Genomic DNA, 26,676 nt, shown 5'->3' with positions numbered 1-26,676 from the left:
TTTTGTGCTGTTTTGCAGCACGCCATCTTGGCTAGAGATAGAATTGGTTTTTGATCAATCTTTCGACTGCTAACGATTATACGAGTGTAACAGCTCACATGTGACTGCAGAATAGGAGGCCTTATTAGAAATTTTTAGAAAATTGTCTTTAAGGAGAAATTAACAGAAGAACCTGCAAATCAAATTTAGCAGAGCTATAGATGGTGGGGGGAATTTTTTCTTCTTTAGAAAGGCGGTCTAAAAGTCCTGAAAGGATTTCCTGATTAGGAAATTACTGCACATCAACGTCTCAAGTGCTAAAATTATATTAGGTATAGCGTCCAACACTTATGTTGGTTAAGTTCTAGTTACGATCCAGCCAAACATGGTTTGCGATCGGCGAGTTCTTCTGTTAGTTTTCCTTGGCGGATTGCTCAAAGTCTCTATTGGTGGTCTCTATACCGCTTGTCTGTAATTGTTTGATTTGTATAAGCTTGCTCCACTAGGCAAAATAATATCTAAGCGAGAAGTCGTCACTCTAAACTTAATCAAGGCAGGGATTATTCTAGGAGTACACATTATTATATACTACTTCGTATATCATTTGCTTTAATTTCAATAATCATTTCGACAGGCTGGCCTCTGACATGATGCTGTCCTCTAACACGTATGCCACGTTTGTGGTCGGCTTCGCGATTATGACAGTGAGCTTCAAGCAATGGATTGGAAGGTTGGCTGTGCTCATACTATCGTTCTAGGACTCAATGGTCTATACACTAGTGAGTGTAGCTGCGATTCTTTCTGCGTTCTCTCTATTTCTTTTTTTTTCTGAGCACAGAATATAACGTCTGGCTAGGTTTTACCATTTCTCCCAGAGTTGTTTTCAGGACGACTGCACGTCCCTGAGCACCAAAGTATTCACTGGGCAATTCAATAAGTCCATATCGTACGCTGACTATAGACCTTTAGTATCGCAATGGAATGCCTTGGCGTTTGAAGTTTTTGCGGTTGCTACGCTTCTGTCCAATAGTGAGTATGCCAATCTTAAAAATGGAGTATGCTATCTGACTGACTGCTCGTTTATAACAGTTGTGGTCGGTTTCTTTGCAGACGCGAGCGCATCCAAGAGCAAACCCTTCCTACTCAGCGTCGTAATCATGGTCTCATCAACTATTATCTTCTTCGTCGCCACAACACCAGAGATGATTCTCGTATCCCGTGCAATCCAAGGCGCCTCCACCACATTCACCTGGGTAACGGGTCTTGCATATCTAGTTGCCAAGGTGGGAGAAGGCGAGTTGGGAGCGTACGTCGGCTGGACGACCGTGGGAGTGGCCGTTGGAGAGATCATTGGACCGATGGTGGGTGGCCCTATCTACGATTACTTTGGGCATTGGGCGGCATTCGCAGTCGTAGAAGCTCTCCTGCTGGTAGATATCCTGTTACGTGTTCTTGCGAAGGATAACAAACCTGGGGTACACACGGAAACCCCGGTGGAGCAAAATACGAATGCTAGCATAGATCAAGACTTGGAGACAAACTCGCTTCTTGAAAATGGGCGAGTAAGTTCGACTGACTACAACACGGTAACGAATAGCCATATTGCAAGAGGAACAGATTCCCACAGATCTATTCTGAGTAGGCTGGCGTGGGAGTGGTTGGGCACTGTGTTCACCCTGATCGTGATCTTCCTGGTCCGCGGTGCCCTCGAAGTGGTAAGTTAATAAGGCTTATTTGTTGCCTCGCTGACGGCAATAGGCGGTACCTTTGTATCTCACACTGCAGTATTCCTGGACCCCGACCAAGATCAGCTTGGCTTTGTTGACCATAACCCTGCCGGCAGCGGTGAATCCGGTAGTTGGAGAGCTCACCTCGCGCCAGGGACCTAGATGGTGGAGCACCAGCACGTTCGCCATTTGTGGTGCTGCATTCATCAGTTTCGGAAACGTGGCCGGTAACTCCGACGAAAGCAAAACGCTCTTTATTATTCACTCAGTCGTAATCGGCATAAGTCTCGCTATTCTGGTGAATTCGAACCAGGTCGCCATCTCGGTCGCTGCTCAGCGGTATGGGTTTGCGAGGACTCGCGCCGAAGACAAGGACGAGGACTTGGGGCCCATCTTGTCCAGGATCAGCCCGAGCACGATGTTGAGCGGAGTGACCACGTCCTGGGCTGCGGGCATTCTTCTTGGCCCAGCATATAGCAATTTGATGGCGTATACCGAGGACGCGGGTTGGCAAATCTTCTGCCACGGCCTAGGCGGTCTGTGCATAGTGGCCGCGGTAGCAAGTTCGTTTCTCTGGAGAACATGGTAGATTTTGGATTTCGAAGAAGCCTGTAGTTCAGTTAGTGAAGAAGTTCAATGAATTGAATGTATGTATACGACGAGCTAGGGACTCTTATCGTGACGTCATGTTTCTTGGCACGCACCCCGGAATCCCCGCACGAGACTAGTCTATTAGAACCTCCTGGCGCACTCCCTTGGTACCATTCTTGCTAATGCTTGCGTCAGTTTAAAACATAAAAATGCGTTTGTTTACCATCCTCGCGCTGGTAACCGAGGCCCTCGCCGTCTCTTATCCCGGACAACAGGTCCTCAGCGGAGATTCGAGCCATTACTCGGTCCAGACGCCTCCTCTGGATACAGACTGGACATATGAAGTTGGGACAGACCCATGGCCACAGTATCCCAGGCCCAAGCTAGCCCGGTCGCAATGGCAAAGCTTGAATGGCATCTGGACGTACACAAACGCTCCAAGTCACGACGCTCTCCACGACCCACCATTTAATCACACGCTGTCACAAGAGGTCTTGGTGCCGTTCTGCTTGGAAAGCGGCTTGTCGGGCATCCAAGGCGAAAACACAATATACTCCTGGTACAGGACTACGTTTACAGTGCCATCGACGTGGACTGGCGACCGAGTACTCCTCAACTTCGGCGCGGTTGACTACGAAGCCACTGTGTTCGTCAACGGTTGGAATGTTACCTTTCACCGCGGAGGCTACTCTGCCTTTTCCGTGGACGTGACAGACTACCTCATTGACGAGCAGAACGAACTGTGTGTAGTTATCCTGCGTAGTAAGAAACAACTAGAGACTGATAGTTGCAGAATCGTCTTCGCCTTTGATCCTACGGACAGCGACGGCTATGTGATCCCGATCGGCAAGCAGACGCTAAACCCTAGCCACATATTTTACCGACCATGCAGCGGCATCTGGCAAAGTGTCTGGATTGAATCCGCACCAACAAATTACATTAGTGACCTGGATATCAATGGAGACGCTAGTGGCGTAGTGAACTTGACTGTGGGCGCGGCGAGAAGCAATGGCGCAAATATCCAGATTACCGTTCGAGAGAGGGCAAGTCAGCTCTTTTGAAGTTTATTACGTACAGTACGCTAATAGTATACCTAGGGAACCAACAACCCTGTAGCCACGCATACCGCCACTGCCGGCTCCCCAATAACCTTCAAGGTCGAGTCGCCGAAGACGTGGTCTCCTGACTCCCCAAATCTCTACGATGTCACGATCAAGATGGATGAAGATACGATCAACAGCTACACTGGATTTAGAACGGTGACAAGAGAAGTGGTCAATGGGGTACAGAGAATTTTACTGGTACGTTTTGAAACACTTTATTAAGTCGAAAGGCAGTGTGAATCCTACACAATTGCCATTTGAAGTCAAGGCGTTGGCACGGTCTAGGGCCTTCTATAGGAATGTCATATTGAGACAAGCTTGAGAGACAGAGAATGTCAAAATGATAGGTGCTGACCCTTCGATAGAACGGCGACGTTATTTTCCCTTTTGGAACTTTGGACCAAGGTACGTAAGAAGAAAATCCACTCAAAATATCTTTGCAAGGCGTTTCTCGCTGGACTATCGGGAGTCGGTCTCGTATAGACCTGCAGATAAATTCTCGGTGAAACAAAACACCCAGCTTAGGCTAACTCGCCCACAAGGATACTGGCCTGACGGGCTGCACACGGCACCAACATACGAAGCCATGACCTTTGACATTAAAACGCTCAAACTTCTTGGGTACAATATGCTCCGAAAGCATATCAAAGTGGAGCCGGCTCTCTACTACACAGCTGCAGATGAGCTTGGTATTCTGGTTTTGCAGGACATGCCTTCTCTTCCAACCACAAGATTGCCCAATAAGGCGCAGCACGCGGAATTTCAGCGGCAGCTGGAGGTTATCATCACGCAGCTGAGAAGCTACACGTCAGTCTTCGCGTGGGTAAGTGACTCGAGGCGTCATATCATACTCTTTTTCGTGGCTAACAAATTCGTATTCTCTAGGTCATCTACAACGAAGGCTGGGGTCAGCCCGATCAATACTACCCAGAGTTCGACCTTACTGACATAATCCGCGAACTTGACCCAACGCGCCTTGTCGACGCGGTCAGTGGCTGGTTCGATCACGGGGCTGGCGACTTCAGTGACAACCATCACTACAGTAACCCACAATGCGGTTTGCCACAGAGCCTCGACCCATCTCGCGTCGGCTTCCAAGGTGAATTCGGTGGCACTGGACACAATGTCTCCGCCGAGCATCTTTGGAAGGTTCAGAAGGCCATCGACCTTATCGGTGAGACCTATGAAATGTATGAGACACTTGATGCCTGGAATTCCCGCAATCATGACCTGTTGGGTGAGCTGCTATCTCAGGTTCAAAGCTATTCCTGCGCTGGCGCAGTGTGGACTGGGACTACTGATGTGGAGGGTGAAGTCAATGGGATGATGACCTATGATCGTCGGATTTTGAGACCAGATGTTCGGAAGTGGAATGCAGATATGCAGGTGAGTAACATATCTTTCGTGTCGAGGCGGTTTCGTCCGAGACTAACTGGTATCAGGCTGTGTACGATGCTTCTGCGCGTCGTTCGAATGGCTTCACTCCAAATGCATATTGACTCGTAGATGGACTGTGAATTCAATGGCGGGATTTACCGTGCGACCAATCTTCTCGCATGCTCCTATAAAGCTATTATCAAGCTTTTCATCTTGATGATGATATTGTTCAGTTTAAAACTGCCATCCTCGGGAGTATAGCATAGTTCTGACTCCTACATACAACTTTGAGTATCTGCTAGGATTGAGTTGCTATCACACTAGTATATAAAATTAAAGATTAAATATAAAATCAATTTTATATACAAAAAATAAAATAAAATGCAACTACACAGTCTATACTGCATACTTTGAACATGATAGTGGAGACGCTAAGCACGGAGCACACCCCTTTTCTTTTCAACAGTCAGTCAGACTCAGACTTTGTCTCTGACTCTGGGATATCATTAAAAACCAAGAACAAAATCTACAGGAATGCCCCGCCTCACCGTTGGCCTCTTCCCCCCTAAATTATTTAGGCCATTGCTTAGTCGAAACGTGAGCTCACCGAGCTCAACCGTGCAACGAGGATCATCAGTGCCCCACCACCACCACCACGCTCGCTGTGTTTCTCGTCACCGCCACTACTCTTCTTCCTCTTCCTCGTCCTCGCCGTCCGATAAGAACACATCCTCCTCTTCGTCTCCATCGCCGCTCAAATTCGCTCCGTTTGTAGCCATTGTGGCAATTGGCACGGGCTCGTATATTCTGCTGGTGAAATCTCGCTCTTCTGGCAAGCCAGCCCCGCGTTAGTCAACCCACCACAACGAAAAGCACCGCCACGACAATAAGACGACAAGAAGGAAAATTTATAAAAAGAATGTCTACCCCCCGCTTCTCCTCCGACGACGTCACCGTCGTCTTCTTCCTCGGCGGGCCCGGCGCCGGCAAGGGCACGCAATCCGCCAACCTCGTGCGCGACTATGGCTTCAACCACCTGTCCGCGGGCGACCTGTTGCGCGCCGAACAAACCCGCGAGGGCAGTCAATACGGCGAGATGATTCGGGAGTACATCCGTGAGGGCAAGATCGTGCCCATGGAAGTCACCGTCACGCTGCTATCCAACGCCATGGCCGAGATCCTCGAGCAAGGAACTTCCAAATCAACAAATCCGCCGCGGTTCCTGATTGATGGGTTCCCGCGACAGCTCGATCAGGCGCATTTCTTTGAAGCGTCGGTGTGTGTCTCAAAACTGGTGCTGTTCCTCGAGTGCCCCGAGGAAGTCCTGCAGGCGCGACTGCTGAAACGCGGCGAGACGAGTGGGCGCGAGGACGACAATGCGGCCTCGATCAAAAAACGGTTCACAACTTTCTTGCAGACGAGTATGCCTGTCGTCGATGAGTTTGAGAAGCAGGGCAAGGTGATCAGCGTGTCGGCCACGGGCTCGATTGACGAGGTCTATGAGCTCATCAAGGAAAAACTGCAGGAGAAGGGTATCTCGCCTGTATAAAGTACAGTCCAAGTAACATAGACATACAATATATACTTTTCAGTTTAGATATTATCCACACTTTTACTATCAACGATGATTATTCTTAGTGAACATTGAATATAAACAAAAACCCCGGCCTTTATGACATGACAAAAGAAAGCTAACTAGGTCATAAGCATAACAGAGATTTCATCGTTGCGTACATGGATAGAAACCCTGTTTCTTAAAAGTAAGACATGAAAAATGAGAATGTTTTTTTCTTTCCCTTTTTTTAATTATCTGCCGCCACAAGATCTATCTCGCGCGGTTGTTGTTGCCGTCTCCGATCTCCAACCGACTTTTTATCTCCCTTAGCAGTACCATCCTCTGCAGCCTGCGCGGCCTGCTGCTGCTGCTGCAACTCACGCGTGTACCGCTCGCGCTCGGTGCGGATGACGCTGAGCACGCCCTCGAGGCTGCGGCGCCAGACAAACAGGCGGCCCTGCACCTCGGCCCACTGCTTCTCGCCAAAGACGCGGTATGTGGCGCGGTGTACGAGGAACTCGGAGCGCAGTTGAGACAGTTTGCCCTCGATCAGGCCGGCGCGGATGGTGTCGATGACCCATTTCTCGACATCGGCGCTATCGACGCCGAGCGCAGAGGCTATCGTCGAGTACGGCAGCGATCGTGAAGACGCCGACGAGGCGATAGAAGCCAGTGTCAACAGACGCATTTTGGTCTTTAGGGCATCGCCGTCGTCGGCCAGCACGCCACCAGAAATCGAACTCAGCGGGGTCGACGAGACGAAATCGTCGTACGTGTCGAGTGTGTCCGCGGAAAAGATCTCCAGCAGCTCAAACAGTGAGGTGTCGCTCGAGCGAAGCGCCTGGATCGCATCCGAGGCCGTCAGAGGCGTAAAGTCAAAGATGGCCGGGTGTGTCAGGGCCGACGTGAGGGCGCGGATGGCGAGTTCGCGGGCTTCCTGGCTCGATGACTCGCTCGCATCGATTGTCTGCAGAGCCGCAACGACATGCGAATGGGCAGTCTCGCGGTCACCTGCGGCCTCGGCGGCCTCGGCAACGGCGAGATGCAGTTTTTGCGCGTCCTCCTCGTCCAATTCCCAGGCCTCGATCCATTCGGGCAACTGCGTGCTGAGTTGGGCCTTGAGAGCGTCGTACGAGCTAGTGGCGCCTGCTTGACGAATAACGCCAACGATGGCGAGGAAGACATGGTACCGGCTCGAGTCTGAAGGAGTGAGAGTGTTGAAGACGGTGGTCAAGATCGAGAGGGCCAGAGTGGCACCGAATTGTGGGGAGGATTGAATGGGTTTGGAAAGGTAGGAACAGATGCGCGACAGGAAAATATCGGGGTTTGACGACTGCTGGACCAGGTGAACGAGAAGGTTATAGGCAGCGGTGACCTCTATGATAAGTGTTAGAGAATTCTTTGGCATTTTTTTGACATTTCGACCCTTTGTCACGAATCAAACATACCCTTTTCAGGAGCGTTGCTGAGGAAATTCGCGGCAGCAACGATCTTCTTCAAGACCTCGTCTCGCTGCTGGAGGTTTGGCTCCTCGCCATTCTGTTCTTGCTGACGCAGGGGTGTGAGAAGAGGCACGACGTCGGCGTGGACGCTGGACCCCTCATCCTTGCGGAGGACGTCGAGGTACTGGGCGAGCTCCTCGCTCAGCTCGGTAAAAGACCCTTCGATGAGAAGAGTGTTTGTGGGAGCCGGCATGATGACGAGGCTGGCGACACACAGAAAAGATGGCAGGTGGTGAGGGAGGTCGTGGTGGTTGACGCTCGCTGCCCGGACTAATTAACTATCGATAAAGTGTGGGAGAAATTTCAGTGTGTGTTTTGCGCGCTGGCCAATCAGCGCGCGGGAAGGTGGACTCGCCATACCCCGGTGGGAACAATTTACGATTAATTCTACAATTCTAGAATTTAATAAAAAAAATTCTGGCAGTCAACATTAATTAGGCCATTACGCTACTAGGCTAGGTACTCAGGTACTTTGTACAAAGGAGGGGAAGGCATCGAATTCGTTCACCAGGGATATCATCATGCCAATAAGCAAATAAGAAAATAAACACATCATACGCAAAACACCATGCTGCAAAGAATGCGACAAATGCCTGCAACCGCAGGGGATTAACTGGGTCCTCTCGAGGACAATAGTATAGTGTCGGGTCAAGATACAAATGAACACGTCCGATCTACATCATCAAGCCCAAGACAGCCATCGCTGCAGCGGTTAGGAAACCGGCCGACTGGCCCTGAGTGATCTGGACAGCCACGGCGGCGCCCGTGGTTGGCGATGAAGTGCCGGTGGCCGCAGAGGCAGAGGCAGAGGCGGAGGTAGCGGTGGTGGCCTGGGCATGGGCGGTAGACAAAGTCGAGGAGCTAGACGGCGCGCTCGAGGTGGTGGTCGAAGCATGGCTGACACTGGCAGTTATGGAGCCGCAGTTGGCGTTATCCTTGCATGCCTTTTGGGCGTCCAGATCGTTAGGGTTGTTTTGGATGCATTGGTCGTAATTGGCCTGACAGACGAAGAAGGGAATGGTGTTGGTGTAGGGCTCGACGTCTGGGACGGTGCCATTGACGCAAGTGCAGTCAAAGTTCAGGGTGTCCTGTCTTCTCGTCAGTATGGTGTTTTCCATGTTTCATCGATGCGAGATCCGAAGACGGCACGGAAGACTTACCGGATCGCAGTCATTGGGCGAAGCAGCGCCTCCGCAGATCTGGGGGCAGGTGTTTGTCTCGGCCAAGCACCAGGATCCTGCACACAATGGGTTAAAAAAAGGGAATTAAAGCAGTTAGCAAGAAGAAGAAAAACTCACTCTTTTGCGCGGGGGTGACCTCGCCCAGGTTGAAGCCAGCTGGGAAGGTGTAGTTCGAGGCAGCGGCTCTAGCGACCAAGGCAGAAACGATCAACACGGCAGAGGAACGCATGTTGGCGAGCTAGTCGAGTATCAATTGAGATATCAATTGAAGAGAGAGAGATACACAATGGAAGCGATGCAATGTGTGAGGGAAAATGCTGAGGATGGACAGAGACAAGCGTGGGAGGCGAGAGAGAGAGAGGGAAGGAGGAAGAGAAAAAGCCCGAGGGTAAATAATAACAATAATAAAGCGAGAGGCGAGGTTTTTCCTGCTTTTGGCTGCATAACTCTGGCCGGACAGCGAGCGCTAGGCCGGAAGGGGCGGCATGCCAGCCACCGTAACTAGCTCTGTTTTCCTAGTGAGGCAGGCGCGCTCCTGCCTTGGATGCCCGTTTCCGTGATTATGTGTATACTCGGTCTACTTCGTTCTGTATGTACTCCGTATATACCGTATGCATACTGTATTTACTGCATCTTGTACCCGCACTGTACCTGTGCCTGCCTGTATACTTGCACAGACACGCAACGGCAAGCTGCTCCCGGGAGTCCGGGGACTGTCTCACACAGTCACATCTCCTAATCATCACTTCTATACTAGATTTTCCAGCTAGACTACTTGCAGACTAGCCCTGTGCACTAGCGCGCGACTAATAATCTATGTCTGACGGCTATTGATGCGGGCTGCATGGTTATCTCCGTGATCATCTGCTGCGTATGAGTAGGACTAGTATTATCAATAAGAAGTTAAATGAAGCTGGAGCAAGGCATGCAAGGCATGTAAAAAGCAGTAATAAATACGAATGGCCTGAAAATATAGGCGCCGATGGTGGAATGTTCCACTGGTCGCCTGGCTGTAGTAGGCTTAGCGCAAACGCCACCATCCGACTTCTCGCAGCCAATCAGGACACCTCCACTATCTATACTCTATTGCTGTTTCAGTGTTTATACTTTATATCCTCGCTTTCTTCCCATACTCGCGTCCGCTCGTGTTGCGCGCTGCACTGACCACCAGTCCGACCTGCGACCCCAGCGCCACAATATCGCCCGTTTCGTCCTTCATAATCACCTCGATATCTGTCCGCCCGTTGCGCACTGCCTTCATGTTGACCCGGCAGTACAGCCAGTCGACGCCCTCGGCCGGCAGCCGTTTCTTGAAATCGACATTCAGCGTCACCGTCGGAAACCAAAACGGTGGCGTCGCCTTGTCGTTGGATGCTCCTGCCTGCTGATCGATCTCGCCCAATGCCATGGGGAACAAATCCATCAACACCATCGTCGTCTCGTTCGTCCAGCGTCCCGGTCCCCCCTGAGGCCCCGTCGTCCGCAGTCGAGCCCATTGATCCACGATCCCGACGCGCTGCTTGTCACTCGCTGGCCCAAACACTACGGAGTGGTTCCCCGCGCGTCGAAAGTCGGAAAACGTCGATCCGACAACTTTCCACACACTGTTGCTGCTGCTGTCTGGCACGAGTTCAAACGATGACCCGTCCGCTGTCAGACGCACCTCTGGTGGTTGATCACTCGGCGGAGGTGGATAGAGAGTCCAGTCTGATATGCTCGTGGGGCCAACATCTGAGACTGTATCAGAAACCGTGATGTATCCCACCACGCGTGCTGTTTGTTTGTTGTCGCGCGGATCTGTCTGCGCAAGCGTCACGTGTATTGTCGACGTCCTCGCGCCCAGCTTCGCATCTTCGATGATCAGCAGCGCCGGGCCGACGGCGCTGCGTCGGAGAAATGACATTTGCATGGCAATGGGCATTGGGTCTGCGTTGTGGCGGGTTGGATGCGTGTGTTTAAAATGTGCAATGGCGGTGCGGTACAGCACAGCCATGGTGTAGCCGCCATGGGGGACTATTCAGTCAGTCTAGAGCTTTATATATTTGGCTTTTTGGGCGAGAGGAATGAATACCTGCGCCAATCGCCCAGGCTAGACTGAGGTTCGCTGAATACGTATGCGATGACTCGGGCGTGATGGTCAGCGCATCTTCGTATGCTTGGGTGTGCGGTGGCGTCATGTTTCCGTCTACCTTTCTTCTGGGTCAAACTGGTGTTAGGATACCAGTGTTGTTGTAGAAACTATACCGAGAATCGCAGCGCATTACTAGTAGTAATACGAGCCGAGATCTGGACCTCGGCATCTCGATCGTGTGGGGCCCCGCAACAGGTCATCTTTTATATATTTACATACGTGGGATCAATTACCAATTTCAATTAAAAGAATAGCAATGACAGTGATCAGAAGAATAAAAACCGTTAATTAATGCGCCTATTCCAATCTTCGTATATCATGTTTTGTACACAACAACAAAAAAATGCCCGAAAAACCCCAACATGCCCGGATATGAGATTTATAAATAGTTATATGCTACGATTGGAGATGTGATTTGTCAGTTTGATGCAGCCAGCCGTTGAAGACAAGATAAGGCCCCTACACAATCGAATTAGCATTGACATGTCAGACATGCCCAAGAGCAAAAACTCACCAGTCACGCCCTGCGTCAGCGTGGCTTTCGCCTCGGTGCTGCGCGAGCCCAGCGTCACCGTCATGGCCTCCTCCACCGCTTTGGCGTCGTGCAACTTATTAGCCCAGTGAAACACCACCTCGTCTTCACGGTCGTCCCCGACGACAAACAAAAAGTCTGGCGTTCCATCAACCCCGTTTCGCTTGCCGTACTCAATGCAATACCGCCAGACGAGCTCGGCCGCGTTGGCCTTGTTGGTATCAAACGACTGGATAATCAACGCCCCTTCCACGGGGATAACGTGCACACGCTGATTAGCACAGGCGTCGTTGATGTGATCTGCGCATTCAGAGGCCTGGCGCGCCGCGGCAACTTTGTCCTCTGCACCACCATAATGGAAAACAAGAGAGCAGTGGAGCTCCTCGATCCAGCTGCCCTCGGTTCGCTCGCGGAAATAGTTAAGGATTCCCTTGGTGCCGGCCTTCCACTCCTGCGTGTCCTTGCCCTGGCTGAGTTTGATCCAGCTATCCTTGGACGGCTCTCGCACGAAGCAGCCGTTTTCAGCAATTAGGCCAATTCCAGAGACCTGGCGGAAGAGCCGCTCCATTTCCTCGGGCCTTCTCGAGCTCATCACGTAAACAATGTTTTTGGGGTCCTCGAGAAGGTCGGCTAGTGTGATCAGTGCCCGTTGTGGCGTGGTCAGGATGATACTGGAGGGCGAGCCCCATGATGCCAGCGTGCCCTCGTAGTCGAGGAAAAGTAGCCGTCTGTTGCTCTTCTTGTAAGCCTCTTCCAAGCGAGGTACCGACAGTCTGGGCACAGCAATTGTTTCCCGCGACGAGTGCTCGTTCCACACTTTTGACAGCGCATCGCGGAACGACTTGACCCAGTTAGTCGTCGAATTCCGCAGCACTGCGTCGTACAGCTTGCGCCAAATGGCTTCTCGCTCCGACTCGCTTAATGTCAGCGCCGTGTGGATTGCCTCTGCGCATTGGCGGTAGTCCCACGGGTTGACCAACAGTGCATGTCCGTCAAATATCGACGCACTGCCAGTAAACTCGCTGAGAATCAATGACCCGTGAGCCTTGGGCCCGTATTTGCCGTCCTGACAATACACGAATTCATGGCTCGTCAGATTCATGCCTTCACGGAGACTGGTCACCATCAGCGCGTCAGCGACGGTGATGAGAGCCAGGTACTGCGCAAAACTGAGATCTTGCTTAAGGAATACTAGTGGCTGATGTGCTAGTGTCGAGTGAGTGGAATTTATCCGCATTGCAATGTCCGAGATGGTAGTTTCGAGCTCCATCTGCTCGTTTGCAGACGAGGCAACTTGGATGAGGACAACCTATGTCTATTGTAAGTAGTGTACTAATTTGAGGAAAAAAACAACGTACTTTGTCACGGAACTCGGGATACGTATTGAGAAAGAGCTCGTAACTCAGAAGCTTCTGTCTGACGCCTCGGATCGAATCGAGCTTGTCCCGGGAGACAATCAGCCGCTTGCCCTGATACCGTTCTGAAATTATGTTGATAAAGTGGTCAACATCAGGGCTTTGGCGCCTGTAATCCCAGGACTTGGGGTCGATTCCAATTGGAAACTTGTCCACGTTCACGAAACGGTCTTCTAGCTGGACTCCATTGTTACGAGCCTCTACACATAGAATGCGACTGCACGTTTGTAAAAAGTGTCTACAGTATTCTTCAATCTGGAACCCGATGAGATCTGCGCCCAATACGCCCTCGAGGAGTTCCTTCCGCGGTGCTAGACACCGAAACACTTCCGACGAGGGAAATGCAACGTGCAGGAAGAAGCCAATCTGGGCGTCCGGCAGTAGTTTGCGGAGCATGGCGGGCACCAAAAGCAGATGGTAATCGTGAATCCAGATAGTATCGCCGCGCTTCCAATTTTTAGCAATACATTGGGCAAACGCCTCGTTGAGCTTGACGTAATAAATCCACGAATGGTCTTCGTAAGCCTTGCTCTTGGGATTGTCAGGGATCTGATAGTGGAACACCGGCCATAGGATTGTTTTGCAAAAGTGGGTATAGTGACCATCAAAGTCGCCGTCATTTACAAACACAGGCAGAGACTGGAACTGGTCCTCGAGTCTCTCGGCAATCTCTGCCTTGACATGTTGATTTAGTGCATCCGTGGGCATGCCGAGAGTGCCAACCCAGACCGTATCGTCAGTCAGGGTAGTTAGGCTCGCCGAGCGTATGGCGTTCCGGAGGCCATTGTTCCCTTGCTCGGTGTATTCGATACCCCAGTCGGCATCGGAGAATGAAAAAGAGCCACGGGATGTGAGACGAGTCTTTTGTTGTCGTTCTTCTAACTTTAATGCATCGATCCCGGAAACTGGTTTCTCAGTGTCTAACTTAAAGGGCTCCTGGTGGTTTAGAATTGAGGGCGAGGGTAGAGGGACATACGTCCTCGGCCGGGGCTGGTTCAAGGTCTTGGTCGCTCCCCAAAGAGGAGGATGACCTTCACTTTGCGACAAGGTATTTAGGGGTTCATCCGTATTGGAATTGGAAAACGGGTAGATGTGATTATTTTCATGTTTCTGGTGGTGGTTGTTGTTGTTGTTGTTGTGGTTATTATTCTGTGTCTTGTTTTTGGCGTCGGCGACAAAGATGCGTTCGTGTTCTGTCGTCGCGCCGGGAGTCAGGCCTTTCTTAGCCGAACCATTCTCAGCCTTGTGGAACAGGCTCGCGGTGGCCGTGTTGGACGCATTGCGCGGTGGTGATCCTCGTAGAGATGCCGGCCTGGGACTGAGGTAGGGCGACTTTTCGGGGGACCTGTCGACACGAAAGTTGACCGTGTAAGGTAGGAATCTGCCATTGAGAGTCATCATTAGCCACTAGCCATCCAAACAAGCACTATTCAGCCTTTTTTTTTTCATACAAAGAAGCGACAAAGATAGTCATGATGTGCAGATCTGTCTCTTAGACCTGTATACTTTTGTTTTCGAGGCTTTTTGTCTCCCGGGAACTGGCCGTTCCTGACAACGGCGACGATCGCGACAACAGAGCAATGGCACAGGGCGTTGACGAGCGATAGCAACCAGCTTATACAGCGACACCATTAAAAATAAGACACAGGCAGGGTCGATATACGCCTGCTCATGATTCTTTTTTCCTGTTGCAACTTGCACGCAGCAGAGAGAAAAAAGTGGAGCGGGCAGCGCAGTAATTGCGACGTCATGAGCGAAAAGGAAGAAGACTAAGACGAGAATAACCTACGGTGATGACTGCGAGACTTTTTGGCGGTCCACTGCGGGAGACCCACTTGTCGTTTATTTACGGTATTTATTGGTGAAGACATATATACATATTATGGCTATGTAACATAGACAGTAGTAGTTGTGTTTCTGCATTTATATCTCTCAAAATATCAGCCTGGTAGTTGCAGTGTACTGAGATGTATCACGAGAAACACCTGAACGCGCATCATGTAGAGCCGATCCCTACGTCACAGTCTGCACATACAGACCCAGACTCGACAGGATATCGCCGACTGTTGCGGAATCCTGAATTGGCGTGTCAGATCTAGACCAGTCTTTCGACTGACATCAAACATTGAAACATGGCGAATACAAAGTTAAAAAATCGAAAGAGAATCAATCAGCCCTGTGATTGGCAGCGTGTGGGCCGCCAATCGCGGGGCGCGATGATATGCATGAAGCGCTGACTAAGGCGGCTCTCGATTATCAGCCTACTGCCGAACTCTCGCATCTCTGCAGTATTCTACCTGTGCATGTGTATACTACTACCACTGGCGCGAACAGCAATATACTCACATCCATGCCCCTCCGCGTCACGTCTGCCACCGTCTCTGGAATCAAAAAGAACAAAAGCAGCAGCACCCGCGCCTCACCATTCGCAAGCCATGCACGCACCAAACTATCCGCACGCAGAGATGGCCAGGCCACGAGCAGCAGCCTCGATAAAGAATTCCTGAACGACGATTTGACCGAGCCGCTGTCCGATAAAGGACCCTGGCGGGAAACCAACAATGTCGAGGGCGTGTTGCAGGCAATGCGCCATATCACCAAATCCATGTTCGATGAGCTTCCCGCAGCGCGCACAGGCATGAACAGTACACGGATCGCCGAGGTTTTGAATCTGCGCCGGTCGCTGCCACCTTTGGTCTCTGTCGCGCATATCCATACGGTTTTGGATGCGCCGACGCAGGTGGAGCGTGAGATTATGTCGTTGTTGCGCTCGGGACAGCTGAGGCGTCTGATTGTGCCGGGACGAGGCAACGATGCTGCGGGCTTGGGCGATTGCCTTATTTTGGCAGATGATTTGAATGCGCTTGTGCGGGATAGCGGGGATATTGAACAGGGTTTAAAGGGTATGTAGTATGCGAAGTATATGGAAATATAAGGTATCTTCCTAACTGACGGTAGACCGCTTTACACATGTCCTCGACCAATTGGCCAATACATCTGCGATACCGGCAATGGCATTCTCGCCAGACGAGTCTATGGCCCTGGTCCGCGCAGGCTTTCTCGTAACTGCATCATCGCTTTCCAAGGGCTCGCTGAGTGTAGCCTCGCTCCCCGGGTTGCCGCCAGCAGTGTTAGGAGGCGGCCAGGGCGCAGATGAGACGAAAAAGGCCAGCCAACCACGCGGGGCACCCACTTTTTTCCTCTCGCTTCCCAACACCGGACCATATCTTCGCCTGTTGAACGCTGGCCGCTCGCATCTGTTGACGCTTCTCAAACAGTCCAAATACCACGAAGCTCCCCTGCCCCTCCTGCGAGATCGCTGGGACGGCGCGGTCGAGACGAATCGAAGTTTCTCGCTGGCGAAACGAACTCGGGGCGAGTTTAGCGGGGTGCTTCCGGGGCGGACGAAGAAATGGAAGCAATTCTTTGGGATGGATTTTCAGTGGATTCTGGAGCATGCTCTCGGCGCTGGTCTGGTTGAGCTTTTTGATACCGGAAGTGTGGGGGCGGCAGTCCGATGTTTATAACTGCAACAACATATAGAATAGAAATGATTTTTTTTTGAAGAAATGCCCTCTTGTAACTAGATTCAAGACCGCCTCTGTCCACCAGTCCAGCCGAGAAACAAGCCTACATCAGCCACCACAGCCTTGGGCACGCCGCCCATCGTCCAACTGCGCTGCACCCACTGCGGAATGAGCCCACCGGCATCCGACGTCGTAGCCATCGTCCACTCGATGCGCCGCTCCTCATTTGCGCTCTCAGAGGTAGGTAGTAAACCGACATGTTCAACACTGGCATAATGCGCGAAAATGGTATTCTTTGGAACAGCGGATTTGATCTTTTCCCTCAGATGGGCAGATGAAGTTTTGAATGAGAGCGGGATCTGGATTGTGTAGAATCCCGGCTGGTGAGAAGAAGTCGTGCTGTTTTCTGGTTGTGGCTCATAGGCCGATATCACAAGAGAAATAAATGTTCGCGGGGAGATGAGGGCTCCGGGGTTGAATGTATGCGTGATCATATTTACTTTTACACGAGGATTAGCATCAATCATCGAGCATAACCAAGCCAAAAAAAAAAGGAAACATACCATGCATATCCACTTCCCTCCATCCACCCCTCACCTCCTTCTGCACCGGCCACTGCACCAAATGCTCCACCGCCGCGACACTCGGTGTATACGCCATTTCATTCTCTGAATGGTTCCGTCTCAGCCCATTCTCAAACTCAGCCCACGTCGCGGTCCCCTTTTGCGCGGCGTCGGCGTGGACGCTCTTGCGACAAACCCAGTACTCTTCTCCTTTACCTCCATTACCGTTGCTCCTTTCTGTTGTCAGTAGCTGGACTTTGGCAGTCGACGGCGGCGATGCGCGCAGTTTTGAGTCTGGCGTGAATATTTGCGTAATTGTTTGCGTGGTGAAGGTTTGGGTCTCCTTGAGGATTGAATGCAGGAATTCCTCGAGTTCGGGGCGAGATGCTTCTTCTCCCTCACCGAGGCTTGAGTGAGGCGGTAAGCTGGAGAATGGATGGGGGGATAATCGGAGCATGCTGAGGTGGTCGTGTTATTTGTTGTTGTGTCGCATCTATTGATATCAACTGATGTTTGTTTAGACTAGCCGATGACCTCATCCATCACGTGGGTATCTAACTACATTTACTCTACAATATTGTTCGAATACTTAGCATTGATTGCCTATCTAACAGCATTTGAGAGTCGAGATTCAACAAGGACAATCAACATAAGAACACAACGCACTAGACATAAACAGTAAATAGTATTTCTCTGCCTTCCAGGCAAGAGATAAAATCATAAAAAGACAAGACATATATAGGTTTTACACGCCGTACGCCTTCTTTAGAACCAAAGAAGAAGAAGAAGAAGAAGAAGAAGAAGAAAAAGCCCACCAAACGAAAAATCATAATCGGCTGTGTCTGAAAAAAAAAAATACCCTGCGCAGATAAAAACGCCTCCCGTGAGCCGCAAAACCTGGGATGCATGTCCATGAGCAGTTCCAGTTTTTGAGAAAATCAATAATACATCAAAAAAAAAAAAAAAATGCAATGTGGATATCCAACATGGATAAAGATGAAGAAAGTTTGAAAATATTGTTTGTAAAATTAGCTGGAGTCTCAAGACTCCGCCAATGACAACTGATAACCCCCGTTGACCTTGAAATTTCCTTATGTTGTCAAGTCTTCAATGAGACACCGATAGTGAAGACTGATTCCTGTGACAGTCACCGCGTAAACACCTGGTTCGCGACACAACGGGAATCCATATATACATCAACCGAAATAGTGTCGGGAAAAGCACAACACTCGATGCTGTACCTACCGCGCGTTCGGATCCCGAGATTCGCCTTGTCCATGGGGTGCTGAGTTCGACCCTTGATTTTGTGCAGCAAGCTGGGCTCTCAGCGCGACAACTTCGGTCCGAAGCATGTTGAGCTCATCGTGGACAGATCGAACATATGTCCATAGCTTTTCTTCGCGATTCTGGTCGCCCTGTCCATTGGAATCAAGAATGCTCGACTCAGCCCCTGTTTGACTTTGAATAGGGCCACCGTGACTGCTTGTATGGCCGTGTTTTGAGGATAGACTAGAAGGTTGACTGTGCAGGAATCGAGAGTCGGGCGTATTGAGCCCTGGAGGCGGAGGCAGCTGCGGAGCCCCCGGTTGCGATGGCGGAAGACCTCCCAAAGAACTTTGCGATGGCTTAGCTCTAAAGTGCGATTGTGGTTGGTACTGCTGGTTCAAGCTCGGCGAATGTGCTCGGTGTTGTGAGTGCGAGTGAACACCACTAGGGTCAGACCCGTGGTTAGAAGCTAAAGCATTTGGCGATAGTGGTTTCGGACTCTCTGCCATGCCAGAACTGACAAAATTCGACGTAGTAGAATGCGCGATAGCAGGAAACGTCATCGTGCCACTTTGGGAAATAGGGGAGGTGGACGAACTGGAACCTCCGTGACTCGGAGGGGGGAAAAGACCACGCGGCGGGGGTGGAGGAGCAGGCTGGCTGGTGGCGATCGGAGGGTATGTGCTCGGAGCACGAGGCTGAAAGACGCTTGGTGCACGTGGCATTGGTTCTGAAGAAGGCACATTGTGCTTGCGGATACTTGGCATACTGAGGCGTCGCTCATCTTCTTCGTCCATCCTCTCTGGTTCCGTGTACATAAGTCCATCCATGGCGTCGTCTCCGCCAGCACCGGCATCCCCATACTCGTCTTCCCCGGCATAGCTGCCCATGCTGGACCGCCGGCCGGCACAACCGCCTTGACCTTTGTTATGGCGAGCTAGCGCGTCTCCTCGAGCAAATCGCCGTCCGCATTTTTCGCAAATATGTGGCCGTTCGCCTGTGTGTAGTTTGGCGTGTCGTTTCAGATCATGGAGACGCCGGAAGCGGGACTGACACGTTTGGCAAGCATAAGGTTTCTCCTGGCTGTGCGTCAACAGGTGGCTCTTGAGGTTGTGATGTCGTGTAAATTCGGTTGAGCAGTAAGGGCAGCGATGCCTTTTCGTAGATGGCGATCGAGGACTCCCCTTGTGGAAACCGGAATGGGGTAGACTCAGGCCGCGACGAGGGTCATTGAAGCTGGCGGCAGGCATGGGGTACGAAAAGGCCTTGTTTGCTTCTTCTGACAGGTCATGGTGTTCATTTGGAGGTCGCGAGCGGTCGCCATCTTGGGAGACAGTGTCTTCAATGGGGCCGGGGCTGGCCACGGTCGAGCTGTTCATTAACGATACAGAGTTGGCAGCCGGGTCACCAGAACCGGCCGACGGCTCGGGAACGGTGCTAGGGCTTGCGTGGGAATCTACTTGCATGTCGTCGGATACGTGGATTGAGCGCGAAAGCGGGTTACCTGAAGGTTCCCCGAACGCGTTAGAGTGTTCTTGGGATTTGGCTTCTCGATCACCAGCGCCGACAACTGCTCCTAATGCTTCTCGAGCCACCTGCGGACCACCTCTGTGTTGGTCCTCCAACTCCTTCTCTGGCTCGGCCACCCTTTCGGCAACGGCCGGGCTCGCCATGGTAGAAGTCGGCCTTGAAGCTTCAAGACCGGGTGAGGGTGAGGTACGTAGGCCGGCACTGGCAATCGAGCTCAGGTGCGAGTCGGGTTTGGCGGAAGATGGTTTGAGCAGAGAAATCTGATCAGCAGGAGTGGCGCCCAGGATTGAATTCGACGAGGGCACGGGTAATGGATCTGGGATGGCGACGGGATCGCTGGTGGCTGGCATTGGGCTGGCCATGAACGCAGCGTACCTACTGCGCGGCGGTTTCAAGTTACGAAAGCGAGCAACGGGTTCTGGGGGAAAACTGGTAATCATGTCAGTTCACTGCAGACGATTGTCTGTTGGTTTGCGACTTGGTGGTGGGTAGATAGATAGCGTGAGGAGAGAAAACAACAGAGACAGTAACGCCAGAGGAAATAGTGGAGGAGAGATGAGAAAACGAAGGAAGGACGACCAACCAAAAAGAACGCGGGATTTGATTGATAATGGGGCGATGAAGATGTTGTTGCGAGAGTCGATATTCCTAGAGCGAGTGTGGCGCAAGCTGATGGGCGCGCGGACAGAGAGAGGGGATTATTTCAGCTGCGCCCAGAAAAGATGGATCGAGTGAGCGAGGCGCAGTCGGATGAGATGCGGAGAAGTTGGTATAAGAGCAGGCGAAATCAGCCTCGCGCGAGGACGGATGGATTTCACGCTGGTCAGATGGCACACGAAGACCCGGATTGCTGAGGTGGGTGTTGTGGTGTCGGTGTTGTTGGTGTGTTTTGTTGTGTTGTTGAGGCTTCTCTCAGCTTGCTAGGCCATGGACAGACAGGCGGCTTTTCGTCTGGGCCCGCAGCAACGACAAGATGGAACGAGGACGGTGGAGACAGACACATCAATTCAGGATAACCATCAATGGATGAGTCAGGGCTCTGCCGATGGGGTGGATTGGGTGCTGGAATGGACCAATGCAGCAGAAGGCGGCGAAGAGAGCAGCGGTTCGCACTGGCGAGCAAGATGATCGCAGGTTGGCGACGGGGCAACAACCGTGCGAGACAGCAAAACGTGGACCGTGGGATCACTTGACCTGCGCTGCTGCTGCTATTATTAACACCGCTTACCGTACGGAAACCGTATCCGTACCGCCAGCACTGCGTGCGCCCCCGGGGCAGAGCCGCCCAGCCCGTAACGCGGTGACGGTACCGATACCGCCGGCGTACCGTACAAGCGGTATCGTTGCCACTGTCGTTCTAATTATGATAGGCACGCTACTCCAGGCAAACAGTGCATACGCAGGCAGGAATAATAAAATTTAATAATCTTAATAATATGATATTCCAAATGCCTCTAGCTTCCGAGGCTAGGTACATTAGCACCGCGTATAGTATCAACTTATCAAGGTTATCGAAAGAACCGCTGGGGCTTGGCTGGCTGCGTGGCTGGCGCAGGACGGGGCTGGGCCTGTAATTTGTAATTTACGCGTACGGCACGCCGATTGCATGTCACAGCGCGGATGCGCTCATGGATGAATCCGCCTTTCTGGAACAAGAGATGGGCTTGTCTCGTCTTGTTTCACAAAAGAATCTTCAAGGCTTCCACTGTGGCGCGGTCTCGTGTCGGGTCATCGCCACACTCGCCCGGCCAGTAAACCTTGACCTTGATAATAAAGAAGATGACAAGTGACGCAAGCGTTTCTCTTTTTAATGGGGCTGTGCATGTGCTACAGTGAAGTGAGCCTCAGGCAGCAAAGCCGTAAGTGTCTGTGTCTGTGTCTGTGTCTGTGTCTGTTAATGTATCACGCGCTCAAGAGACTTGGGTACAATGCGAATTACGTCAGCCACCAGACCACGTGCATTAGCATCATATATGATATTGATACCACTCTCCTCTAAGGGTTCAACTTACTATGCTGGAAGCACATGTACTCGTCCTTGGAACCGTCCCTATTTTCAAGCCTTGTCAATCAATATACTTACTGCACATAGTAATGAATCTAATGGTATTGTTTCATATGACTCGATTCAAGCATGGCGCTGTAACATGACGAGCAATATTTGAAAGAGCTATTCTTCACCCTTTGTCCTCAAATCCTCAGAGTGTATAGAATATTAAATCTAAATCCATCCAGAGTACTACGTGCTATATACTTTTTATAGTCGGTCGGAGGTTTAAAGATAGGGCAGTCGCGCTAGCCGCTTTAGGAAAAAGTTGATCCAGCTCGCGGTCCACCTTTTTCCATCGCTTCTCCTGACCGGATGATTCACTCCAACCTCGCATCTCGCTGGTCACGCTGACTCTTGTCAACGTGCTGACTGTCCTCCCTGTTGCTTGCTCTGCCTCGCTGCTCTTTCTTGCCCTGGCAGCAAGTTGACGGTACACATCGTATATTGGGCCGTCATAGAGCTCTCAGGCGCAAGACGACAAAGCTGGGAGGTCCTGACACACGTGCTCGCGCTTGCGACAGACAGCCAAAAGACATCATCGCCTTTTCGTCTACGGCCTTCCCTTCTTCGTACGCCTTGCTTCTATTTCGCGCCAAGTTCATCGACTGACTTACTGTTACCCCCAGCCTTGCTTGCGCTTTCAACTGGTGCGGGGACTGTCAGCCCGCTCGCTCGCTCACGGACAAACACCAAACGGATAACATCCTGATCGCCTACTGAGCGCGAACGCCTGAGATGTACGGCTCTCAATACACAGGGAACTATCAAGCCCCTCCCCAGCCAGAATGGCAGCAGCAGCACCCTCCGCCGCCGCCGCCTGCAAATGCATACAACCCCAACACCTACGGCCCCATACAGCCGTCGACGAGCCCTGCGCCGGGGCTAGATACGACCAGCTGGGGTGTGCGCTATAATCAGAATGCGCCGCCGCCTCCTTTACCTGTAGGATATTTGCAGTCGAGTGTATGATTCTTTTCACTAACCAAGGATTTTCTTTCTAGCCTCGCACCGGCCTGTCACCTCCCCCATCTTCATATTCCTCTCCTCTAGCTACGACGGCTCCTCCACTACCCACTCGTCCCGTGGCGGCAGAAACGAATTCATGGGACTATGGTGCTGGCTATAATCAGCCCTCTCAAACCCCTGCGCCTCCTCCGCGGCCGCCGTTACCCGCGGCTTATCAAAACGAAGCTCAGCAGAATGCGCAAGCATGGCAACCTCCCCAGCAGCCATATGTACCCCAATATTCTCACCATGCACCTACGCACCATTATGATCCATCAACGCCGCCGCCTGCACCGCCACCCCAAAGTCATACGCCTACGTATTCGGCTGGAAACCATGCGCCGCATCCAAGTATGAGTTATTACCAACCACCGCCAATGGATCAACATCCAATAGCACCTCCAGTTTCTTCACCGGCACCGCCAACCATGAGCCCTCCACCAGCGCATTACCAACCGCCACCAATGGACCAGCATCCAGTAGCACCCCCAGCTTCTTCACCAGCACCGCCAACCATGAGTCCTCCACCAGGGCATCCTTCTGGACCTCCATCGGGACCTCCACCAGGGCACCCACCAGGCCCTCAAACAAGCCAAGGTACATCGGGTGCATCTGCCCTAGGGTTCGGCAATCCATCTGATTGGGAATACCTATCGGCCACACCGGGCGACGTGGATGACGATCATCTGTATCAGCAAAATGTAGCTTCTGTGCAAAGTCACACTCAGCCAGCCCCGCAAAACCAAATCTACCAGCCTGTCCAGAGCCAATCTCCAGTCTCGTCGCATGTTTCCAACTCGGCATTCTCGGCGCCCATGCAATCCACGCCAGCCGCTAATGCAGCTCCTGATCATCAGGCTGTGCCTCATTCAACCCACCCCGCGAGGGATGACAGCGTGCGGTCCGAATACAGTGCAGTTTCATCAATGGGCCGTTCCGAGACAATTGACGGCGTTATCCAAGCTTGGAACCAGCCCGTGTCTCCGGTTATCAGACCACAAGACGAGGATTACTCCCAAAGTCCGATTTCGGTCTCAGCAAAACTTGCTTCGCCCCCTGTACAATCGAATCTGCAGGCTCCTCCTCCGCCAAACACATATTCCGAACTTAAGAGCTCCTCGCCTATGAAGGCTAGCCCGGATGCCGATTCAAGGGCGCAAACGGCACCACCTGACCAAACTAGAACTGCGACACCTGGCGCTTCTGAAAAGCCAGCCAAGCCAGTTGACCCGTACGACGACCTTGACCCATGGTCCAAGTCGTCTTTATTCCGGTACGTCACGATGCTGCGGAAAGAAGCCGTGGCCGAGTCGGATGAGGAAAAATACAAGATTTTTACCGGGTTTGTGGCTAAGGAGACACGTCTACGCGAGGTGCTATATAACATCGAGCACGTCGCTAAAGAGCCCAAACTATCATCCGACGTTACTCCACCGGAACCTCTTAAGCCAAAACCAGACAATAAAACTGAGCAGAAGAATATCGACCGGAGTGACGAGTCTGGCCTTATACCCGTTGAATCGGAATATTTTCCAGCCAACGCCGTCGCTAGTTCTGCGCAGTCCCCAGATGTGGACGATATTCCCTACAGTCCAGGGGGGCGGCCGATACTGCCTCGACCGTATACGGCACAGGGAGTTAAAAACCAGCATGCGTCTCTCCAGAGATCAGCCTCGAACCCTTCTGGCCGTGGTAGCTCCCCGCTAACCAAGGTATCGCCAGCCCAACTCGAAAGTGATTTGGCCATTCGATCTACATCTGTACCGCCGCAGTCGGCGACTAGCGAGGAACCCATGGCTCCTTTGAAACCAGACTCACCTCAGCCCGCGTATACGCCTTTTCGGTACGCAGAGGGACCTCAACGTGGCTCGGAAAGTCTCAATATCGTGCAGCCAGCTTACCAAGCATACTCTGCATTACGTCAAGCATCTGCTGAGAGTGGACGCGCAATGTCTGGTGCTCCTGTCGAAACTGGCCTCAGCGTTCCCGGCAGCGCTCCCTCGGACGAGACTTTTCTTGGTATCATCCGGGAAAAGAGCGTCTCATACCGAGGAAAGTCGCCATCCTTGGGTTCCGGGCAGTCTGCGATTGAGGGACTGGGCGCTTTGATTCCTAGTCCTTTCCCCATTGTTGAACCAAGCCCTGAAGTTGCCAGCATCGAGAAGAAGATAGAGATCTACTCTGACGATTTCAGATACATTCCCGTAGCCACCGAGTCTTGGGAATTATCAGCAAGAGACCGACGCGATAAACTAGATAAAGAACGACTCACACGTCAAGAAAAGTCAGAAGAGCACATCGATTCGCTGTTCAACGATAAGGAGATTGGCTATGCCGACATCAACCCGCTAGAAGAAGAATTCCGGCAAAAGGAAGCGCGAACACAGCTAGAAGAGGAGAGGAGAGAGCTTGAGCATTTCATCCGCAATGTTTTCAACCCGCTCAATACTCGCCTCAAGGAAGAGATTGTGGAGCTGCGAGCGCTCAATCAAAGAGCGATGGAAGAGCTCAAGAGGCAGACTGTTCAGGGGGAGCACAGTAGTGCCAATTACCAAATCTCGCACACGATGAAAACAGTAAACACGCTGGCGGCCAAATTGGAAGACCGGTTCCAGAAGCGACTAGACATTGCGCTGGAGCGAGAACAACGGCGGAAAAGGGCAGAGCGCCGACCATATGTGTTTTTGGGCGATTCTCGCGCGCTGAAAAAGCTCGACGTTGATTTCGAGAAGATGGAAAAGCAAAACATTGTCGAAGCCGCCAAGGACCGCGACGAACGAGCCAACAAACTGACAGATCTCTTTGACGGGGCCATTCTTTGCGCTCTGGGCAATCACCAGCGATTACTCGACGACATTGCATCCAAGACGAAGAAGCTTGATGCCAACAGCAGCAAAACAAACAACCTATCCGAATCCGACACGGAAATGGTGATGCGCTCCATCTTAGGGCTGACAAAGCTACTCGTCGACGACGCCGAAGCCATGCTTACTAGCTTCAAAACAGCCGACTCGCTCCTCAACGAGGCCGACTACAAAGTCTCCGTCGCAGAAGCGCAGTACTCCAACGCAAACCCAGACATTTTCCGGCAACTCGACGACGAGAAGCAAAAGGAGGATGGCAAGATTCAGGAAGACCACGCATCGAAACTGGAGAGTGTGCGCCAGGGACCAGCGCAGACTAATGCCACGATTGATCAGGTCCTGCAGGCGATGAACAAGGAGCCGGGAAGCGGCACGGGGCCGTGGAAACGACCAGCATCGATTACTCTTCCTGTTGTGAATGGCAACAGCACCAGCAATAGCCCTCCGCCGCCGTCTACTGTCAAGCCAGTTATAGAAGAACAGCAACAACAACACCCCGGCGAAGTCCTAATGCCCGGCCACCGTCCCCGCGCGCCTTCAGCAGAGACAGAGCAGCAAGAGCGACTCCGCAAAGCGCTCGAGGAAGCGAAGAAGCGGAATGCCGCAAAAAACTATACTTCCTGACCTAAAGACCTGAGATGAGATACGATTTTCTTTTTTGCGACATTTGATTCAATTTTGGATAGTATATAATCACGGAGCAGCGTTTTACATATATATTTGTTTGGTTACTGTTATACATGTACGTGTTTTATTTAGATATAATTTATCAATCGAT

At 51.7% G+C, this 26,676-nt stretch overlaps 10 protein-coding genes across 10 annotated transcripts; 5 read left to right on the top strand and 5 right to left on the bottom strand.

Moving 5' to 3' along the window:
- Positions 1-626: 626 nt before the first annotated feature.
- TRUGW13939_09644 (uncharacterized protein) lies at positions 627-4,899 on the top strand (the record flags this gene model as incomplete). Its single annotated transcript, XM_035492764.1, has 13 exons — positions 627-683; positions 738-758; positions 836-893; positions 949-1,008; positions 1,069-1,694; positions 1,738-2,269; positions 2,652-3,039; positions 3,091-3,328; positions 3,395-3,598; positions 3,766-3,805; positions 3,943-4,223; positions 4,286-4,786; positions 4,843-4,899. The coding sequence occupies 13 exons, from the start codon at positions 627-629 to the stop codon at positions 4,897-4,899; spliced, it is 3,063 nt and encodes a 1,020-aa protein (XP_035348657.1).
- Positions 4,900-5,311: 412 nt separating this feature from the next.
- On the top strand, positions 5,312-6,326 carry TRUGW13939_09643 (uncharacterized protein; the record flags this gene model as incomplete). The annotated part of the gene is made up of 2 exons (XM_035492763.1): positions 5,312-5,624; positions 5,677-6,326. The coding sequence occupies 2 exons, from the start codon at positions 5,312-5,314 to the stop codon at positions 6,324-6,326; spliced, it is 963 nt and encodes a 320-aa protein (XP_035348656.1).
- A 253-nt stretch (positions 6,327-6,579) lies between these two features.
- On the bottom strand, positions 6,580-8,027 carry TRUGW13939_09642 (uncharacterized protein; the record flags this gene model as incomplete). Its single annotated transcript, XM_035492762.1, has 2 exons — positions 6,580-7,709; positions 7,781-8,027. The coding sequence occupies 2 exons, from the start codon at positions 8,025-8,027 to the stop codon at positions 6,580-6,582; spliced, it is 1,377 nt and encodes a 458-aa protein (XP_035348655.1).
- A 481-nt stretch (positions 8,028-8,508) lies between these two features.
- TRUGW13939_09641 (uncharacterized protein) lies at positions 8,509-9,244 on the bottom strand (the record flags this gene model as incomplete). Its single annotated transcript, XM_035492761.1, has 3 exons — positions 8,509-8,922; positions 8,995-9,071; positions 9,133-9,244. 3 exons carry the CDS (start codon positions 9,242-9,244, stop codon positions 8,509-8,511), a joined length of 603 nt encoding a protein of 200 aa, XP_035348654.1.
- An 879-nt stretch (positions 9,245-10,123) lies between these two features.
- On the bottom strand, positions 10,124-14,567 carry TRUGW13939_09640 (uncharacterized protein; the record flags this gene model as incomplete). Its single annotated transcript, XM_035492760.1, has 5 exons — positions 10,124-11,028; positions 11,087-11,200; positions 11,547-12,987; positions 13,037-14,474; positions 14,545-14,567. 5 exons carry the CDS (start codon positions 14,565-14,567, stop codon positions 10,124-10,126), a joined length of 3,921 nt encoding a protein of 1,306 aa, XP_035348653.1.
- A 747-nt stretch (positions 14,568-15,314) lies between these two features.
- TRUGW13939_09639 (uncharacterized protein) lies at positions 15,315-16,620 on the top strand (the record flags this gene model as incomplete). The annotated part of the gene is made up of 2 exons (XM_035492759.1): positions 15,315-15,996; positions 16,052-16,620. The coding sequence occupies 2 exons, from the start codon at positions 15,315-15,317 to the stop codon at positions 16,618-16,620; spliced, it is 1,251 nt and encodes a 416-aa protein (XP_035348652.1).
- Positions 16,621-16,682: 62 nt separating this feature from the next.
- Positions 16,683-17,640, bottom strand: TRUGW13939_09638 (uncharacterized protein; the record flags this gene model as incomplete). The annotated part of the gene is made up of 2 exons (XM_035492758.1): positions 16,683-17,119; positions 17,184-17,640. 2 exons carry the CDS (start codon positions 17,638-17,640, stop codon positions 16,683-16,685), a joined length of 894 nt encoding a protein of 297 aa, XP_035348651.1.
- Positions 17,641-18,424: 784 nt separating this feature from the next.
- Positions 18,425-20,419, bottom strand: TRUGW13939_09637 (uncharacterized protein; the record flags this gene model as incomplete). Its single annotated transcript, XM_035492757.1, has 1 exon — positions 18,425-20,419. One exon carries the CDS (start codon positions 20,417-20,419, stop codon positions 18,425-18,427), a length of 1,995 nt encoding a protein of 664 aa, XP_035348650.1.
- A 487-nt stretch (positions 20,420-20,906) lies between these two features.
- TRUGW13939_09636 (uncharacterized protein) lies at positions 20,907-21,402 on the top strand (the record flags this gene model as incomplete). Its single annotated transcript, XM_035492756.1, has 2 exons — positions 20,907-21,084; positions 21,146-21,402. 2 exons carry the CDS (start codon positions 20,907-20,909, stop codon positions 21,400-21,402), a joined length of 435 nt encoding a protein of 144 aa, XP_035348649.1.
- A 1,362-nt stretch (positions 21,403-22,764) lies between these two features.
- On the top strand, positions 22,765-26,522 carry TRUGW13939_09635 (uncharacterized protein; the record flags this gene model as incomplete). The annotated part of the gene is made up of 2 exons (XM_035492755.1): positions 22,765-22,971; positions 23,031-26,522. The coding sequence occupies 2 exons, from the start codon at positions 22,765-22,767 to the stop codon at positions 26,520-26,522; spliced, it is 3,699 nt and encodes a 1,232-aa protein (XP_035348648.1).
- Positions 26,523-26,676: the final 154 nt, after the last annotated feature.

The sequence above is a fragment of the Talaromyces rugulosus genome, chromosome V (genome assembly GCF_013368755.1).
Source record: "Talaromyces rugulosus chromosome V, complete sequence".
NCBI lineage: Eukaryota > Fungi > Ascomycota > Eurotiomycetes > Eurotiales > Trichocomaceae > Talaromyces > Talaromyces rugulosus.
This window is presented reverse-complemented; position numbering and strand designations above follow the sequence as displayed.